The sequence below is a fragment of the Pan troglodytes genome, chromosome 5, assembly GCF_028858775.2.
Source record: "Pan troglodytes isolate AG18354 chromosome 5, NHGRI_mPanTro3-v2.0_pri, whole genome shotgun sequence".
Lineage (NCBI taxonomy): Eukaryota > Metazoa > Chordata > Mammalia > Primates > Hominidae > Pan > Pan troglodytes.
Window position 1 is genome coordinate 48,146,329 of NC_072403.2, and position 20,136 is coordinate 48,166,464.

General features: G+C 48.4%; 1 protein-coding gene across 16 annotated transcripts in view; it reads right to left on the reverse strand.

Annotated features, from left to right (window-relative positions):
- TRERF1 (transcriptional regulating factor 1) overlaps nucleotides 1–20,136 on the reverse strand; it is a 227,430-nt gene that overhangs the window by 32,624 nt on the left and 174,670 nt on the right. For 8 of the 16 annotated variants that reach the window (XM_063813035.1, XM_063813034.1, XM_016955496.4 and 5 more), the window contains exons 5-10: nucleotides 10,393–12,084; nucleotides 7,988–8,034; nucleotides 6,941–7,091; nucleotides 5,460–5,768; nucleotides 1,662–2,046; nucleotides 456–522 (exon numbers count right to left, since the gene is read on the reverse strand). In XM_063813035.1, coding sequence (XP_063669105.1) covers nucleotides 456–522; nucleotides 1,662–2,046; nucleotides 5,460–5,768; nucleotides 6,941–7,091; nucleotides 7,988–8,034; nucleotides 10,393–11,826 — 2,393 coding nt within the window. In that variant the 5' untranslated portion in view covers nucleotides 11,827–12,084. The remainder of the gene's footprint in view (nucleotides 1–455; nucleotides 523–1,661; nucleotides 2,047–5,459; nucleotides 5,769–6,940; nucleotides 7,092–7,987; nucleotides 8,035–10,392; nucleotides 12,085–20,136) is intronic. The other 8 variants (XM_063813036.1, XM_063813037.1, XM_016955497.4 and 5 more) reach the window with 2 other exon arrangements.

A 20,136-nucleotide genomic window follows, 5' to 3' on the forward strand; every position in this document is an offset into this window, starting at 1 on the left:
TGCCTATCCATGAAAATAACCACCTTTGCCTCTCCTAATACCACCCACTGCCTATGCAAAATTAAAGTACTTAACAAGTCCATTTGGAGGACTGGTCAAGAACTGGGGAGGGGGGAAGTGAAGACATTCAGAAGGAGCCTCTTAAAGAATGAGCCACCCGGAGGGAGATGCCTGTGTCACTGGGGATGAGAAAGCACTGCCTGTGGAGCCAGACGCAGGGACGCTAGGCTCTCTGAATACAGGGCTTCATGCTTTGACCATGTATTTAGTCTTTGGCAAAGGCCTTGAAATACTGGCAACCATTGTGCAGGGAAACAACAGTACTCAAGAAATAACCACGATCCTACAATTTCTACAACTGCTCTCTCAGTGTAATCCTCTGACTACAAAAGTATTAACTATACTTCTCAAGAAGCTGAGGCTTCTGTTCTAAAGAGTAATTGACTTTTCCTTACGGTTCAACATCTACAGTCTGCTCTCCAGGCCCTGGGGTGACCGTCACGTTGCTGCCATCGATGCTGTCTAAAACACAAAAATCAGAGGTCACTAGTCAACAGGGAAGGAATGTTGAAAAAGACTAAAGCAAATGAGCAGTTACCTAACCAGCCATAATAGAGCTCCTCTCCTACCCAGCTCCTGCCAGAGTTATCCTTGACAGTTTCCAGGGAGCTGGGTGGAGTATGGTGCAAAATAACTTAGGGTTACCCATTTCTCACACAGGGTGAGGAGAAGCCAGCTGTCCCACAATGGTCTGCTAAGCGGTATGATTTCTATGCAATTATTCTTGCTCCAGAAAGAGATCCTAGCCTCTCTATGCTTGATTTTTATAAAGCATGCTAACATGTCAAGGCTTGATCTTGCATGTAATACCTAATCTTATTTGTACATCTACTGAGTACATTTTCTTTTTTTTGAGACGGAGTCTCGCTCCTTCGCCCAGGCGGGAGTGCCGTGGCGCGATGTCGGCTCACTGCAGCCTCCGCTTCCCGGGTTCAAGAGATTCTCCTGCCTCAGTCTCCTGAGTAGCTGGAACTACAGGTGCCTGCTACCACATCCCGCTATTTTTTTTTTTTTGAGACCGAGTTTCGCTCTCATCCCCCAGGCTAGAGTGCAGTGGCACGATCTTGGCTCACTGCAACCTCTGCCTCCCAGGTTTAAGCGATTCTCCTGCCTCAGCTTCCCGAGTAGCTGGGATTACAGGTGCGTGCCACCATGCCCGGCTAATTTTTGTATTTTTAGTAGAGACGGGGTTTCACCATGTTGGCCAGGCTGGTGTCCAACTCCCGGCCTCAAGTGATCCACCCGCCTCGACCTCCGAAAACGCTGGGATTACAGGTGTGAGCCACCGCGCCCGGTCTCATTTTTTCTCTCTTGCACGATCATTGCTGGCAGTCTTAAAAAGTGGGTGAACATTTCAACTGTTTCCTTATCCCAGAGACTGTAGTGATCACTTTATGCATCTGTCTCCCAATTAGACTGCGATTCCCTTGAGGATAAGGGCTATGTATTCCAAGTCTTTCTTAACACCCAGCAGCGTGTGCTACATACAGCCAATACTCCGCAAAAGTCTGTGGGATAAATGAGAAAGCTAAAGAAAACGAGATGTCCCAGGACTTTACCCAGCACCCAGAGCCCAGGAGGACGCTAAAGGGGTGACTCACTGGAGCGACACAGCAGCACCCGTGGTGTGGGCGTCAGGGGCGTCAGGGGCAGCTGCGGGTGGGCGCCAGGGCCGTGGCCGGAGATGAGGACATTGCTGAAGAGCCCCGAGCCCTGGCGCACCGGGCTCAGCATGGGTGGGGGCGTGTAAGGGGGCAGCTCGTGGGTGGGGTCCAGGAGCAGGTGGTCCCCGAGGACGCGCGGGGAGCGCAGCTGGCTCTGGTACAGGGTGGCGCCCGAGTAGGAGGCGGCGGGGTTCGGGTTGTAGGAGGGCGGCGGCGGGATGAAGAGAGGTTCCGGCCGGTGCCGGAACTTTTTCTTCTCCTGCACGGTCTTGAGGGGCTCCTCGGCTTTGGGCACACTCGGCTGATGCTTCCTGGGGATTTCCTAAAACCGGAACAACGATCTGATTCGAATACTTCAGCTTCCCCCGCAGGCCATTTCCACAGGTTCAGGGAAGGGGGCCTTCTACTGTCTAAGCAGAGAGCCCTTCTGCTTGACCCCCCCACCCCCAACGCCCCCACATTCTGACCACATCCATTTTAGGCAAAGCGAGTTCTGGTTGCTAGACTAGGGAGAAAACTAAGGTTTTGGAAGAAATCCCTAATTTCTGAAAGAGCTGGGGGTGGTAGGAATAGTGGGTGGGCAAGAAGTAATAAATTCAAATTCTTTATTGCTTATCACTACATTCCCATCTGTTTGAGTGGAATCCAGCTGAGTGGGCTCTTTAATTCCCCCACTGCTCCCCAGGGACGGACATCAGGAACAGATACCACATGTTCTGAGAAGGGGACAGAATAATCTCTTCAGGGAAGCATGGGACCGAGACCTGTGAGGCAGGAAGTGGGGGTTCAAGCCTAGCCAAGGTTCCTAAGGCCAGCGACCCACACCGGGCTCTCCTGGGTCACTTTCAGCAGGGGAGAGAGCCTTCGATGACCTCTAAGGGCCCTTCCATGTGCTCACCTAAAAACGGATCTGGTTAACCTCCCCCGTCACCACCCCTCACTATTGCTCCCAGAACTCGTAGCTTATTTGTAGCAAACCCTTCTCTGAGGTTGGCTTCCTGTCAGGAGAGTTAGTTTATTTTAATGGCAGCGGAACCAAGCATAGTCTGGAAGGAGGATCTGCCACATGGATACATATATACTAATAAGTAAACATAGGCACGTAAACAGATGAGCAGGGCATGCCAAAGCCAAACAGAAACAGACTCGGGTTGTGTGGTAGCATCAGCCCAGAAAAGTCGAGAGCTGGGTGTGGCTGCAGAGGCAGTGTGGTTGGGAGGGGCCACGGGGATACCTGAGGGAAGGTTCTGGGCAGTCTGGGGTGCCCTCTCAGGCCCTGCAGGCCAGGGGCCAGTCACAGCTGCAGGTCCTGGAGACTCCTGAGCCCAGGGTGGCGCCTGGGTAGGAAGCAGCAGGGGGTGATGGGAAGGGCTGGCTACAGTCATGTGACCATCTGCCTCCAGGCCATGTGACCTGCCCCATGGGCTCCTCTGCTCTGGGCTCCTCTCCCTCCAGAGCTTCAGGCTCTGCCCCCTTCTGTTTCTCCCTCAGCTTCTCTGCCTTCCGTGGTGCCATCCTGGCCTCTAGGAGAGGAGTCTAGGGAGGCAGAGAGTGGGGAAAGGAGGAGGGGGCAGAGGGTCCCAGGCTCCCGGCTCCAGAGTGAGGTTCCTAACTACCCCCGCCCCCACCCCTCCCCTACCCCCGCGCCTCACCCCCAGGGGACCCTCCTTAGGCCAGCGCGCTCAACCGCCTCTTTTCTCCACCAGAGGGCTCCTCAGCGCCTGAGGCTGAGGCCAGAGAGGGGCAGAGGAGAATGGGGGAAGGAGGCCTGTGCCCCCCACAAGGGGAGCAGCCCTGAAGATACACTCTGTTCCCGGGTAACAGATAAGATCATCCAAGAACATGCAGACCTTATATGATCTCAACGCGGCACTGCAATCCAGACCTCTGATCACAGGGCCAGAGGTCCCTTTTGGGCTCCCTCTCCTCCAGCTTCTTGTCCTGTTACTCCAGCTCTAAACCTGGATTTTCCGATCCTCCAGGCAAGGCTCTGAGCCACTGGGCAAGAGAAGCCACCCAGGATGTCATATATGGTTGTCACTTGAGAGGAAGCACTTACAGTGTTCCACCCCACCAAGCTATTTGGACACTTTGGGGGTGAGGCCAAGCACTGAAAACTTTAAAAAGCTGCCCACAGAGAAGGATGAGAACCACTGATGAGTCCAACCCTATCAAGGTCAGGGGAGGAAACTGAGGCTGTGAGTGGGGGGCAGGTCTCAGCTGTCTTCATCCCAGCTGGCTAGGAGCCAAACTGAGATGGGCACTCGGGGCTCCTTCCTGGATGTTTTAATTTCTTTACATTAAGTGCCAGGGCCTTGTTCCCATGTATTCAGTCCCACCTACATGCTTCCACTTCAGCCTACCGCCCCCACCAACGAGGTCTCTCTCACCCTTCCATTAAGCCAAGTTCATCCCTTCCTTCAAAATCCTGCTCAGAACTCTAATGGTGATCTCCTGAGCAAACTCCCTTGCCCCTCCCCAGTCCATAATGACTTTGGCTACCCAGGTGTATTCTCATCCAGTCACACTTAAAGCATCAATTTCTTGTCTGCCCCTGTCTTTCTCTTACCATCTTGAAGGGGTGGGGGTGTGTGCCTGGGACTCTGACCCCCATGTGACTATGAACTCTTAATTGAGAGTTCCCCAAGGGAACTATTTCCCCAAGGAAACACTGTTTCTCCTGCCAAAGCACGAACTTCCCTGGGCAAAGAGGGAGCTTGGATGTGTCATTTCATCTCTCTGCCTGTTGCTGACCCCCAAGTCCTGACGGCTTATGAGAATCTTCCTCCAAGTTCTCCATCAGTTTCTCTTCTTTTGAGGACTTGATATTACACAGATAACCATAAAGGTTTTTTTCTGTACTTTTCTAGTTGTATTCATTATCTTCTCTCCCTCTATCCTGGCCCAGCCTACCCTTATGCCTCCTGGATTCTCAGCAGCTACCTATTCCTAAGGACAAATATGACCCAACATGCCACTTTGTGGGGAGGGGGTAGGTCTGATATTGCCAACCACACAGGTCACAAATTCCCTAGGGGCCGAGAGACAGACACAGAGAGAGAGAGAGAGAGAGAGACAGAGAGAGGGAAACCCTTCCCAGAGGCAAATTAAGCTGTTTGAGTGAAGCACTTAAAATTGGAGAAAGGAGAACAGTGAGTGAGAAAAACAAATCTCTTTGCTTTCCTGAGATTAGGGGTGGGTGGCTCTCAGTGGAACTACTTTGGGAACTTTAACGAATTAGGTTCTCCAGGGTATTTAAGCAGACAAAAATATTAAGCAACTGGTAAGGCTGCTTGTCAGAATGGATGCCAGGGCTATTGCCTGGAAGCCTGCTGCGCCAGTGGTTACCTCTTTGGTTGTGGATTTGGGAGGTCTGGAGATCCTGGGGAAGGGGCCAGGGCCTGGGGCAACAGCTGCTTACTTTCTGGGATATGGTACTTCCATATTTCAATAATGGCTACGATTGTCTCAGTGATTCCCAGCTGAATGATCATCTCTGTTTAAACCTGGGAACACTTTCGGGTCTCTCAGAATCTAACCTAGGCCATTAGTTTGGCATTTAATGGGGAGCAGGCAGTGTGAACAAGGGTAGGGTTCCCAATGTGGCCACGGGTTCAGCCCTGAGAGACCAAGCCGTATCCAAGCTCAGGTCAGTGACTCTGGAAGGGCCGCCCCATCTCCAAGAAAGCAAAGGGATGTCCCCACCCAGGCAGGTGGGGCAGAGCAGCAACTCACAGCAGGCGTGCGGGGGGCAGCCCCTTGGGGTGAGTGTGGGGGAGAGAGGGTCATCCTCACGAGCACAGGCATCTCGTCGTCCGACATCGAGCTGGCTGGCTTGTCTCTGGCGGAGGGGGCGGCAACGGTGCTGTTGGTGAACCCCTGAGAGCTGGGCTTGGGCGGGAGAAGCTTGACAGGGACAGACACGGGCATGACCATAGGCGTGAGGCTTTCTGCCTCGGGAGGGAGCTGTGGTGGCGGCGGAGGCGGAGGCGGAGGCGGCAGTGGTGGCTGGGGCTGAGGCGGCAGGACCTTCTCTCCTTCCTCCTACACAGACAATAAAGGCTTTGATCCTGGGCTGAGAGCAGCTCTCACAAGGGGGATGCACTTTGCTTTTCCCGAAAAGTTCCAGGACATCAGGTATGGGTGATAGAGAACCGCTGCAGGGCGATTTCCTTCCTGCAATCCTGAGTCCCTTGGCTGGAGTGATGCCAGCTGATGGTGGAAGAGGCTGGACTCCATTTTTTACAGTTAAAAATTCTTGACCATGCATTACTTGTATATTAAACTATTTTTTAAAAATTGTGCATTACTTGTATATTAAACTATTTTTTTAAAATTGTGTGGTTGTCATGCTTTTAAAGAAAGGGACATGGACTTGTAATCAGTCCAAAAGAAGGTACGATCTTGTGTAGGAGTTTTTAATTCTATGGGCCTTAGTTTACTCATTTGTCAAATGGAAATAGGCATTCCATCCTAAATTTTATTCAGGTCAGGAAACCACACTGGAGATACAAAACATGTACTTTTAACAAGTAAAGACAAAAGCTTTTTTAAAAAACATAATCTGGCATGGCCAGGAGATGGAGTGATCTGGGTAATCAAAAATTCTGTTCAACAGAGATTTAATCCCATAGATTTAAATTAAGAGTAATAATATTAAAATAATTCTGAGAAAATTTTTTGATTTTAATCTAACTCTAAAATTTGTGGATAGTTTACTATCTGGATATCCTACCTGGATAATCCAGAGGGTATTTAAGGATCTTTGGATGTTGAGCTGAACACCACTGCATCAGTAAATAGAAAATTCTGGCTGAGAGCCTGATGATTATATTAGCTTTCTCTGGCAATTGACCACTAATCTGGAAGGCCCCAGTGGGCCTGGTCTTGGGTGTGTCAAGCAGCAGAAGTTTAAAAATAATATTGCATTTACATGTTTTCCTTTGCTGTCTTCTCCAGGAGGCAGAGAGAGAGGCTGGGATGCCCTAAAAGGCTTTCTAGCGCCTCTGATTTTGACCCTTGCTCATCATAAAGCTGGGGAAGTGGGGCTGCTTGACCTGGCTGGCTCCCAGCGCCAAAGCCTAAGCATTCCTGTCAAGGGAGGACTGTGCCTCGCCAGGTCCCGCATGGGGCTCACATCACTCTCTGTCTGACGGCAGCAAAGCAAAGCAAGCAGCACACGACCTAGAAAGGACCGGGAACTGGCTCCTGCTAACCTGTTTGAGGTTGGGGGAGGCCCTCATTCCCCCGTGGGACCGCATGTGGCCATTCAGGGCAGGCAGGTTCTTGAACTCCTTCAGGCAGATGGAGCATGTCAGCTTGTTCTTGGCATCAAACTGCTCCCCAAACGCTCCTTTGGGTTGGCCACTGCTCAAGGGAAGAGCCAAATGGAGAGGACACATACGTTGAGGAAGGGGAAACAGTGACTTGCCACAAGACCTCATACCCACCACAAACCCATTTCATTCATCCAATGATCCCATTGTCCATGGCACCACTTGTATCACCCCAGTGCCCTTTAGAGAACAAAGTTCAATTTATAGATGAAAAACTGAGGCTCCAGAGTGGGAAAAGGCCTTCTCAAAGTCATGCAAGAATTGAACAAAATGTCCTTCTTCACACCAAGGCTTCAGGCAATGGATTTTGACTTGGGAACGATAGCTTATTACCCTTCCAGGGTCAGCCTGAGCCCAGCTCCTCCAAAAGCCTCCCCACTTAGAGACATTTGTGCAAGTTCCTGGGGCAGCTGCCGTACTGCACGCTTCAGCAGTTTATCAGGTTTGGCTAAATCTTTATTGACCATGCCCATGGGATGAGGAAGCAAGTCTGTACTGTTCACTGCTGCATTCTCAAAACCTAGCTCTATGCTTGGCACACAGTAGGCACTCAATAAATACTGAATGAATGCACAGTGGACAGAACATGGGCTTTGCAGTCAATCCCAGCATTGTTACTTGATATGTAACCTTAAGCTCTTTGAGCCTCAGTTTTCTCATCTGTAAAGTAACAATCATAATAGCTAACAATTATTGAGTGCTTACTGAGTATAGGCACATTGTAATCACACCCACCCTCATAGGTTACTTTACTATACATAATGCCTAGTGCTTAGCCCATAGTATGCACTCAAACACAACAGCTGCTATTATTATTTCTACACACTTCTTTGAGGAATGACTTGGAATTTAGAAATGAATCATGAGAGACACCCCAGAAAATCCTCCCCATCTCCCAAAATACCAACAAGGTTCCACTCATCCTACCTTGACTCAGGGGACCCTGGCTGGGCTCTCCCATCAGGTAGGTGCATCTAATTTTGAGCCAAACAGGACACCGAAAAAAAGAAGAGAAAAAAACATGTTCTGAAGGGAGAAGTCCTCGAGCAGTGGGAACACCAGGTACTCTTCCAGGACTCTTTCTGCTGTCTGCCTCATGCTGACCCCATTCATATCCACTCACTCCCTCACTCTTCTGCAATTGACTTCTGTCCCTGAATTGCTCCTTGACTTGGGACCACCACCCCACTCCTGGAGCTGCTGCCAGCCACAACAAGCCCACCAGGATGCAACTCCCCCACCGTGTTTTTTCCTGTTCTCCCAGGGCACCCACTCTGTGCACAGACAGACTCCATTCCCATAAGGGACACAGAAGAAAGAGGTGGGAGATGCAGCATTATGCCAGGAGACCCCCTGATGTAATTATTATTATTATTATTATTTTTTTGAGACAGGGTCTTGCTCTGTCACCCAGGCTGTAGTGCAGTAGCATGATCATGGCTCACTGCAGCCTCCACCACCTGGACTTAAGCAATCCTCCTGCCTCAGCCTCCCAAGTAGCTGGGACTACAGGTGTGCGCCACAACACCCAGCTAAATTTTTGATTTTTTGTAGAGGCAAGGTCTCGCTATGTTGCTTAGGCTGGTCTCGAACTCCTGGGCTCAAGTGATCCTCCTGTCTTGGCCTTCCAAAGCGCTTGGATTATAGGTGTGAACCACCATACCTGGCCCTGGAATTCTTCTTAAAAAGCCTTAGCCAAATCATCTCATTCTTATATTTACAAAGGCTCTCAGTTACCACCGGTTCTGAACCCCAGACAAAACAAACTCAAGGGGAACTTCATCTCTGGCCTTCAACCTCCATCAGAACTTTCTTTCTACCCAACCAGTTCCCATTTGGGGTCACCTCCTCCTCAGACACTGCTGTCATGTGACTGTATGCCTTGGAATAAGCCAAGGCATGAAAAGTGCCCAGCACATAGTAGGCTGTTTTCTGGTCAAATATTTTTGGGAACTAATCAAGGGTTAATCATGGTGCACAAGCTGAACCGGCCTGCAGACATGTTTGTTTGGCTAGACTGTTTTTTAAAAACCCTTAATGAGAATGCTATGGGATGGGGCATCTGTTCTCTAGTTCACAGTCACCACCACTCCCTAATGTCTCATACCAGACAGTTTTGCTTATTTACTTTCCCAGCCTGGATCATGTGGGCAGCTAAGGTTTTCATCTCCACAATCACACATGGTATCTGGGAGACTCACAATGCATACTACCATATTAAAGGTCACAAAAAGTCCTGCAGTACAGCACCCTGTTTCACTTTGGGAGGCTAAAGCAGGAGGATCGCCTGAGGCCAGGAGTTCAAGAGTAGCCTGGGCAACATAGGGAGACCTGTCTCTACAAAACCAAACCAAACCAAAGAAAGTGCTCAGGCATGGTGGCATGCACCTGTAGTTCTAGCTATGTGGGAGGGTGAAGTGGGAGGATCGTTTGAGCCCAGGAGTTCAAGGATGCAGTGAGCTATGACTGCATCACTGCATTCCAGCCTGGGTGACAGAGCAAGACCCTGTCTAAAAAAAGAAAAAAGGGGCCAGGCACAGTGGCTCACACCTGTAATCCCAGCACTTTGGGAAGGTGAGGCAGGCGCATCATGAGGTCGGAGTTTGAGACCAGCCTGACCAACATGGTGAAACCTTGTCTCTACTAAAAATACAAAAACTTAGCTGGGTGTGGTGGTGTGTGCCTGTAATTCCAGCTACTTAGGAGACTGAGGCAGGAGAATCACTTGAACCCAGGAGGTGGGGGAGGTTGCAGTGAGCCAAGATGGCGCCATTGCACTCCAGCCTGGGCTACAGGGTGAGACTCCATCTCAAAAAAAAAAAAACAAAAATAAAAACAAAAACCCTAGTGTATTTATCCAGAGAACCCACTGTTTCCCCAGCAATATCCATTAAACACCGTGGAATGGCTGTTCTGAGCAATATACTTTGAGAAATGCTGTCATAATGTGGTCTCCCTCCCAAAGGGGGACCAATGTCACAGAGCATATCCAGAGCACACAGATCCAAGGGAACTGAGACACCAACACTGTGTGGTCCCCTGGCACGTGACTCAAGGTCTTGACCATTACGTGAATCATTTAGGGCATGATGTGGTACTCTGGCCATCTCCTTAGTAGATTATAAGCTCCATGGCCAAAGGACTTAATAGAGATTGATTTTGTATTCCAAGTGCTTGGCACAGACAGTGCATGACACATGTAGGTTAATGTTTGTGGAATTAATAAAGAACAAAAGGGTTGAGGGGGCTTGGAGAGAGGATTGAGCACTGCAGACTCAGCCCTGACCCTGTAGCACACTGGGTATTGAGAGAAACTTCCACTGGGAGAATACCTGGGGCCACATGGCACTGGGAGACAGCTGCTGATGCTGAGGCCCCATGTTGTTGAGGTGGATCCCACTGGGGGATAGGAGGGGGCGATGGGGGAGGGTGCTGCTGACCCGGGTCAGATCTGAGCTCGCTGGGTCTCCCATTCCTGCGTCAGGAGGCCCCAGGTCCCCATGGGAGCTCAGCATGGCCTGGGCCTGTCTGTCACTAGAGTAGGTCTTCAGCTGACTGTCCTCACGCTGCTGGTGCTGGGACAGGTGGCTCTGCTGGTAGAGGGGGTGGCTGTAGGGCTGCTGGGGCTCCTGGTAGTAGTACTGGGACATGGAGCCCAGGGGAATCAGCTGGACAGTGTGTGCCTGCTCTGGGGTATACTGGTGAGGGTCCCTGTGATAAGAAGGGGGCTGCAGGTGCATCTGTTGCTGCTGCTGCTCTGGCAAGTGCTGCATCATGGGTTGGGGCTGATAATACTGAGGTATCTGCATTGAACCCTGCCGCTGCTGCAGCTGTAGCTGCTGCGGCTGCTGCTGCGGCGGCGGCTGCGGCTGTGATGGGCGAATTTGTTGCGGCTGCGTCTGTATTTCTTGCATGGAGATACGCTGTTGCCCGGCTTGCTGCTGTTGCTGCGGTGGGTAATACTGGTGCTGCTGCATCTGTTGCATGTGCTGTGACAGCATCTGTGGGGCCTGCAGTGGCTGTCCTCCCTGCACTGGCACCTGAGCCAGAGGCTGCTGGTAGTCATAATACAGGTGCCCTTGGGTAGGGTGCTGCCCGACCTGAAGAGCTGGTTTGGACAGCCCACCAGTGAAACCAGGGTGAGGCTGCTGGGGCACCTGCTGGTAGCGGGAAGGGATAGCCGGTGCTGGGGGCTCCATGGGCTTCTGAGACAGCAGCTGGCGGAGAGCACTGTCAGGGGCTCCATCCATCACTGCTGACTGAGTGTGCAGCACCTGGGCCATATTGTTGACCTGAATTCGCAGGTTTTGGTTGGCAAACACCTGGGTGAAAGAGTCCAGCTTGTGTAAGACACCGCTGGTAAGCTTCTGGGTCCGGATCTCGCTGGCCTGGGAGTAGGTGTATTGGTAGCCATCAGTGGGCTCAGCCTGGGCTGGTGCCCCCCACATCATGTTTGAGTTGGCCAGGTTTCCACGTAGCTGGACATGGTTTCCAGGCCCTGCATGACTTCCCCACCCTCCCTGCCTCGAGGTATCCATTTGGCCAAGGTTTTTGGAGCCAACAGGCAAGCCCAGACCATCCCGTGTATCTTGAGGGAAGTGGGGGGAGATTGGCGAGGCCTGAGGGGCATCCATTCCGCCCCCTGTTACTGCATTCCCATAGTTGTGGTTCAGCCCGCTGTGGACGCCAAGTGGTGGCTGTTGGTAGAAAAGGTTCTCACTACCATGGGCCACATGGTTGGTCTTGTACAGTTGCTGGTCACCCATGCTGTCTGCCTTGGTTGTGAACGTCCAGCCACAAAACCATAAAAAAGGTAAATAAAACAAACCCAAAAGGACTGAAACCCTGAGAAGCTGAGAGAAAAGTGTCGGCACTACTCCACGGCTGACATGTCTGTGAACGTGGCTGGAGCCAGGTGTTCCTGTTGGCCTGTACCACTCATGTGCAGGGCGGGGGGTTTCACATCCTCTCCCTGGCTGAGGTACAGACCACACAGCACTGTGGTGAGGAGACGTCGCTCACACCTGCAAGGCAAGATGCAAAAGACAGGAAAGGATTTATTTGGATGTTTTGTGATGAGCAATTGATATCCACCATGACCAGTGATAAAAATAAATATATAATCCCAGTTACCTGGGAGGCTGAGACATGAAGTTCATTTGAGACCAGCCTGGGTAACATAGGGAGATCCCGTCTCAAAAATGTTTTTAAATTAGCTGGGTGTGGTGGCATGCGCCTGTAGTCCCAGCTGCTCAGGAGGCTGAGGAAGGAGGATCACTTGGGACCAGAAGTTTAAGGCTGCACTGAGTTATGACTGCACCACTGCACTGCAGCGTAGGTGACAGCATAAAACCGCACCTCTCCCTCTCTCTGTGTGTATATATATATATATATGAAACAGGAGACTCAATTAGAAATAGCCAGTGTCATGCACTCCACACCCTTTTCACTGAGTCTGCAGATCTTAACTCTCACATGAGATGCAAACTCTCTTACTTTCAAGCCATTGTTCAATGGCTCAGTAGTTCATTGATTTGTTAATTCATTGTTTTGTTCATTGATTAATTCATCCATTCTTCTGAGACCCTGTTATTGAAAGCCCAACACTATTCTAGGACCTGTGGGAAATATAAAGAAGTTTAAGATATGCATTAATCAATTTATCTGTTCAACACATATTTATTAGACACCTATTAACTGTAAGGCACAATGCGGAGAAATGACTAAGACATAGGCCTGCTCTCAAGCATGTAGTTAGAAAAGGTGATGAGTCGCATAAATAATTACAAAGGGGAAAAAGATGCATGTAATCAAAAGGTAAAAATAAGAGAAGCAGGGTGTGATGGCACGCACCTGTACCCCCACCTATCAGGAGACTGAGGTGAGGATTACTTGAGCTAAGGAGTTCAAGACTAGCCTGGGCAACACAGCAAGACCTCATCTCTTTTCTTTCTTTCTTTTTTTTTTTTGAGATGGAGTCTCGCTCTGTTGCCCAGGCTGGAGGGCAATGATGCGATCTTGGCTCACTGCAACCTTCGCCTCCTAGGTTCAAGCGATTCTCCTACCTCAGCCTCCCGAGTAGCTGGGACTACAGGTGCCCGCCGCCACGCCCAGCTAATTTTGTATTTTTAGTAGAGACAGGGTTTCACCGTGTTAGCCAGGATGGTCTCGATCTCCTGACCTCATGATCCGCCTGTCTCTATCAAAAATACAAAAATTAGCTGGGCGTGGTGGCAGGCGCTTGTAATCCCAGCTACTTGGGAGGCTGAGGCAGGAGATTCACTTGAACCCGGGAGGCAGAGGTTGCAGTGAGCCGAGACTGTGCCACTGCACTCCAGGCTCGGTGACAAGAGCAAAACTCCATCTAAAAAAAAAAAAAAAAAAAAAGAGGTTCAATTCCTACATCCTCAACTTGAAATTCTTTCTAGAACTCATGGATGGCAGAGGTGCAAGCTGTCCTTTTAGGACTTCTCTTTCCTAATCACCCTCCTTTACAAAAAGAAGGGCAAACTTCTCATGTACTGCACCAGGGAGAATGAAAAATGGAAACACAATAAATGCTGATCCTTGTCTCATGCTAGTAATAAATAATATTCTTCCATGGATAATGAAATTGAAAATATAGCTCAGCACCAACAATATTTTATTTCTAGACCTGGATGGTAACTGCATGGTCATTCTCACTCTGCTGTAATTCAAGCTATGCACTATGACCTGGTCATATACATAAAGGTGTATATGTCGTATGTCAATTTAAAAAAGTTTATTTTAAAAAGTCACCCCCCCCCAAAAAAAGTTACCCAGTACCACCATTTCATTTAGAGATGCATTTTCAATATAATTTAACTATTTATGTTTACAATTTATCTAAATTAGTAATACATTAAATGTTTTGATCAACTGTGTACTATTAATAATTGTGATAACTCAAACCAGAAGAACATTTTAATACTTAGATCTTTTGATTTTAGGAAATTAAAAAAGTTTCAACTTTTATAAAATTGTTACAGAAAAATATGGTAGGGAAACAAGTGAAAAAGTTCCAAGCATAAAAATATATTACACATATCACATTAGGATAAAATTCCATAGGGCAAGTGAAATGAAAATACAATTTCCAGAAGAAAAAGGAACACTGACTATTAAAGAGGGTGTTCATGCGTTTTTAAAATGGATGACGGGAGGTATTAAATTGCTATGGTGTTTAGATTCCACTGGATAAATTTAAAACAGTGATGTAATAGTTTTGCTTAAAAATATCAATGTTTACAACCTACTGGAAATGGTATCTTCAGCAAATGTATCATAAAAAAATGTGTGTGTAAACTTAAAACTGTATGAAGGGGCAAAGAGTTTTAAAAGATTCTTTTAGGGAGGATTTTAAACAGAAAAGTTTGAAGACCACTGCAGTCGTACCCTTCTACCTGGGAGTGAGCTGAGTTGGTCTGTCCCTTTCTGAACTATGAGAGAAAGAGATGGAAAACTTCAGATGAGGGGTTGCATTTGGTGGAGTGAAGGGTGGAGGAAGGCGAGCCGTGGGTGGAAGGGGAGGGTGGCCAAGGATGGCTGCAGCAGTGAAAGGATGCTGGGCGTGAGAGTGCTGAGCTTCAGAAGCAAGGAGACTAATGAACCTCGCTGCTCAAAGGGTGGTCCAGGTCCCCTGGGAGCTGGTTAGAAATGCAGAATCTCAGGCTCCAGTTGAGATCTATTGAATCAGAATCTGTATTTCATTGAGATGATGCCCACCCCCAAGTGAGTCACGTCCACATGAAAATTTGAGAAGCACTGAATTAGCAGACTCTTGCTGCATCCAGGTGAGGCATAATTAAGACCAGAACTCAGAAGACAGTGAGCAGGGAGAGAGGGAGAAATAAGAGAAACATTCCCTGTCTTGCCAGTGGGAAGCAACTCTCCTTCCTTGAAATGCTCTGGCCCACTCGGGCTTATGACCCAGTCTCAGACACCCACTCCTTTCCTCACACATATTCTCTCCTTTGATATCCTCATCCACCACCCATCCTTTCTGACCCCCAAAGATTGCCCCCAGCTCAGATGGTCTGAGATCCTGATCAGCTGCCTACTCTACGTCACCACGTCCATATTCAAAGGCAATTCAACATCATCTCTCCCAAACTGGATGCTGTTTTCAAAGAGCTCTTTCCTTGAACCTGCCATGCTCCCTTCCACTGCAGGGCCTTTGTACATGATGCCCCCTCACCATTTGGAGAGCTCTTCCCCTCCTCCCCGCCACTGGGTATCCTTCAGATCTCAGCTCAAACTACACATTCTCAGAAAGTTCACTCTGACCCCAATCCCCAAGTCTACATCAGATTCCTTTCTTATATGTTCTCATAAAACCATATTCCTTTCCTTTAGACTACTCTCTTCCGCTTGTAATTGCACTTCCACCAGTGCAATTATTTGATTAATGGATCTTTCTCTATTAGAGCAGGAACCAGGTCTATTTTTACCTAGGAGTCTCTTCCTCAAACCAACCATAATGCCCAGCACATTGTAGGACTCCAATAAGGATTTGTTGAAGGAAGGGCAGTATTTATTGAATGAATAAATCAACAAATGAGAAAAAATTAGAAAACAATGATCAAATATCCCAGTGAGTTTAGACAGGCAGAAAAAGACACTCAGTATAGATCAAGAAGTTCTTACGTTCTCATGAAGCATAGTCAGATTGCACCTCGGTCCTGATAGACAAATAGGGCTTACAGAGGTGGAGAGGACCAGGAAGGGTATTCCAGACAGGGAACAGCATAAACAAAGGCATAAAGTCAGGTGCAGGAGTTCATGCTGGGACATCATGTCCTTGTCCAGAACTCACCAATGATCAGGCTACATTTGTAAGAAAAGGATAAGTTGTAGTGGGCCTTAAAGTGACATCCAACAGTATTATCCTTTGGGCATTAGGCCTGGCTATTTCAGAATGCTGTACCAGGCTTAAACCTCTTCACTTAGCCTTCCTTAAAAGGCTTACACAAAGTCACCACACTCAGGAAGAATTACTTGTTGAAACTCACCCGACTTTGAGCACTATTGATTTCACGTCTCTCTCCTATGGCCCTGTGGGTAGAATGGAAGCTAGATAATTGAACTTCTGTTGACATGTTTGCTTTGTTAAGTCTTCCCAAACTGCTAGGGAAAGGGATTACTTTGCATTCTGAGTTGCAGGAGGCTATTCTTTATTTGTTGACATTTCCAGAACTGGAATATAGTTTATTTACAAGCACAGAACCCTAGATGGAACCCTAGGTGGGTTCCCAAAGTGTGGTTCTTGGGCTAGCAGCCCCAGGATCACCTGGGAAATAACAAATACTAATTCTTAGGCCCCATCCAGACCCACTAAATCAGAAACTCAGGCTGTGGCTCAGCAGTCTGTGTTTTAATGAGCCCTCTTGGTGAGTCCGATGCACGCTTAAGTTGAAGACCTCTGCCCCAGAGATGATCCAGTCTCTCCACATTACAGATGAGGAAACAGAGAAACAGAGGCCCAGAGAGGTAATTTCTGGGCCTAGAACAGTGCCTCGCTAATGGTAGAAAATCAAGCCTCATTTGTTCAATGAAAGAAGAGGAAAATGGCTCAAGCCTGTAATCCTAGCACTTTGGGAGGCCAAGGCAGGGGGATTACTTGAGGCCAGGAGTTCAAGACCAGTCTGGCCAACATGGCAAAACCCTGTCTCTACTAAAAAAAAATACAAAAATTAGCCAGGCGTGGTGGTGCACCCCTGTAGTCCCAGCTACTTGGGAGGCTAAGGCACAAGAATCCCTTGAACTCGGGAGGTCAAGGTTGCAGTGAGCCAAGATCAAGCCATTTCACTCCAGCCTGGGCAAGAGAGTGAGACCCTGTCTCAAAAAATAAAAATAAAAATAAATTAAAAAAAAAGAGAGAGAAAGAGAAAATGATTTTTCCTAAAACACCATAGGGAGATAATGGCAAAACATGTGCTATTTATTTTACATTAAATGTAATATTTTTTGAATAGGTACTATGTTCACATGGTTCAAAATTCAAAAGGTTAAAATGGACATGCAAAACAGCAAAAATTATCCTAAATAAATGCCTGTAAATAAAGTGAAAATCATGCAAATTGTAAAAATAAGGGCGTGAAAAGTCTCCCTCCACCTTCCACCCCCATCCCCAGCCACCCAGTACCCCTTCTGGGACAGTCAATCAGGTTCTTATATATCCTCCTAGAGACACTTTATGCTCATACAAGAACACTAATGCACAGCCCGTCTTATACAGATGGTAGCGTGCTAGGCCGTGGTTTAGCATCTTGCCAAAAAGCTATTTTAAACATATCATTTAAAACCTGAAAACTGTTCTTCTTAGTGGATTAGTCAATCTCACAGAATTCTTATAATACCAACTCAGGATTCAAGTCTTTATTATTTTTCTAACAAGGTAACTGTTTTGCTCATTATGTGTAACAGTTTCTACTGGGTAATTTGTACCAGGAGCTTTTTCATTCATGAACTAATTAACAGAACTGCTACTTTCCCATTTCTTCGGTCAATTTCTTCCTTAGAGCAGGACTCCAGGATTCCAGGGTGGGCTCAACAAATAAATGCCCACTCAGAACCTAAGGTGCCACTCCACGCTCCCACAGAGCCTGTGACCGCTTTTCCTCTGCACTGACCATGTCACAGCCAGGCGACCCACTTCGTGCCTGTCTCCACACTGGCTGCCCAGTCACTGTGATGTAGGGACAGCAGCCTGCCCATGTGGTGTCCTCAGGGACTGGGACACAGCAGATGCTCAACAAACGCTCACTGAACTGCAACACTGTGCTAGGCAAAGGAGACCTAGAGTGGCTTGTTCCCCTCTGCAGGTCCCATGCCTCTGACATGGACTAAGGGACAGAATTTACTAGTTTCTGTTGAGGTCATAGTGCCCTAAAGCACCAAATTTATGGAGTGCTGTAGATAATAACAAGTCTCTACGGAGACCTCCCAGCACACTTTTTCTATACAGGGCCAGCTAGTAAATATTTTCAGCTTTGGGGCCCATACATATGGTTTCTGTCACAACGCTGCCACGGTAGCGTGAAAGCGGCCACAGACCATATATAAATGAATGGGCGTGGCTGTGTTCCAATACAACTTTATTTATGGACACTGAAACTTGAATTTTACATAATTTTCACATGCCAAATGCTGTTCTTCTTTTGATTTTTCTTCAACCAATTAAAAATGTAAAAATCCTTCTTCACTCACAGGCAGTACAAGAATAGGTGTGGGCTGGATCTGGCCTGACCCATGGTTTGCTTGACCCCTGTTCTAGAGCATCAAAGTCTCTCCACACCCCACCCCCTGGCCTGGGGCACCAGGAGACAAGGCCGCAGTCTGCAAGAAGGATATCTGTCCTAAGGGCCACCCTTTGAACCAGAGACACAGACAGAGAGATACACCCGGAGAGGAAGTTGACTTTGGCGGAGGTCTCTGCAGGACTTGTTTGCTTACAATTCAGAAGGGGTAACACCCTGCTCCGGCCAGACCACCATTGCTTGTTTGAGGAAGAAAAACCAAAAAGATTTTCCTTTTTCTGACCCCGGGCCGTCAGTTAGAGACTGTATACACAATTCTCCAAATGCCTTGGCTTGTGTTTTAGTCCAGCCTTCCTCTCGGCTCTGTCAAGGAAGCTTCACTCGACTCCCCTGGGGCTCCTCTTAGTCCAGCTCACTCCCAGCTCCCCTAAGCAGGCAGGAGCCAAGGGCGGCTCTCCAGGATGTGGGCCGCAGTTCGCGGTCTTCTTTTTAGCACCGTTGTTGTTCTAAATGCTTTCTGATTAGTCTTCTAAATAATTCCAGTGGGTATTTTATAATCCAGTAACCCGATTATCGTGGACATGTGCTGCCAATGACAGCGGTTAGCATCTAAATCTTCCTCCGTGCAGTGAGTGGTTTGCTCTTACTCCTTCACAGCCCTGGCTTTCCTGCTGACTCTGGGCTGTGGGAGGATTTTCAAGGCTCCCTTTGGGCAGCAAGAAACATTCATTTCTCTACCCTCAGGTCTCACCCTGTAGCATCAATTGCTCCCTCCAAGCCCTGGGGATCGGTAAGAAGCCCGACGCATAGCTCAGGAACCTGCAGAATGGAGGGTTTGGATTTTGCTTCCTGCAGGTGGCTCCTCATTAGGAAATAGAGATTGGACCGATTTCACTTTTTGGTTGTCACTGTCACTGCCATCTTTCCTCTGGGTTGGCTGTAGTTCTTTACCACGGACTTTAACATCGTCTCCCCCCTGTGACTACCATATGCCACTTCTCTCTCTTCCTGTCATGGAGCAGTATGGAAACTAAGGACATGGGGAGAGAAGTGGGAGCTGCAGGAGTCTAGGGTAAATTCCTGGAGGAGGCAGCCATGGTCTGAGTGGGCCTTGCTGATATATTCCTGGACACATTTGTTTCATACTACCTTCCCTAAGTATCCAACAGCAGGGTTCTGCCTGCTCCACCTCCAGGGCCCTGGCTGGGATGACCTCTCCTTCCTGTGTGGCTTGAGTCTCATATTGTGGCTCCCACCCTGTGAGGCCTGGGGTTGCCAGTTGCCCTTTTCTGCCTTCTCCTTGTGACATTCTTTGGGGTCTTTTTGAAGCCTCATCCTCCCTCAGATTGTGAGCTTAAAGATACAGGTTTGTCCCGCAGCAGTCCTGACATGGCTAGGATTGTAGGGAGATTAGGAACATGGGCTTTGGCTCTGTGAATATGGGGTAGTTAGAAGAGCATTGGAAAAAGCTGGCAGTGGTGGCTCATGCCTCTAATCCCAGCACTTTGAGAGGCCAAGGCCCACAGATCACTTGAACCCAAGAATTTAAGATAACTCTAGGCAACATAGTGAGACCCCATTTCTACAAACAATTAGCTGGGTGTAGTGGCGTGCGCCTGTAGTCCCAGCTACTTGGGAGGCTGAGATGGGAGAATCACCTGAGCCTGGGAAGTTGAGGCTGCAGTGAGTGGTGATTATACCACTGCATGCTAGCCCTATCTCAAAATAAATAAATAAATAAATAAGAAGAAAGAAGAAAGAAGGAAGAAGAAGAAAGAAGGAAGAAGAAAGAAGAAG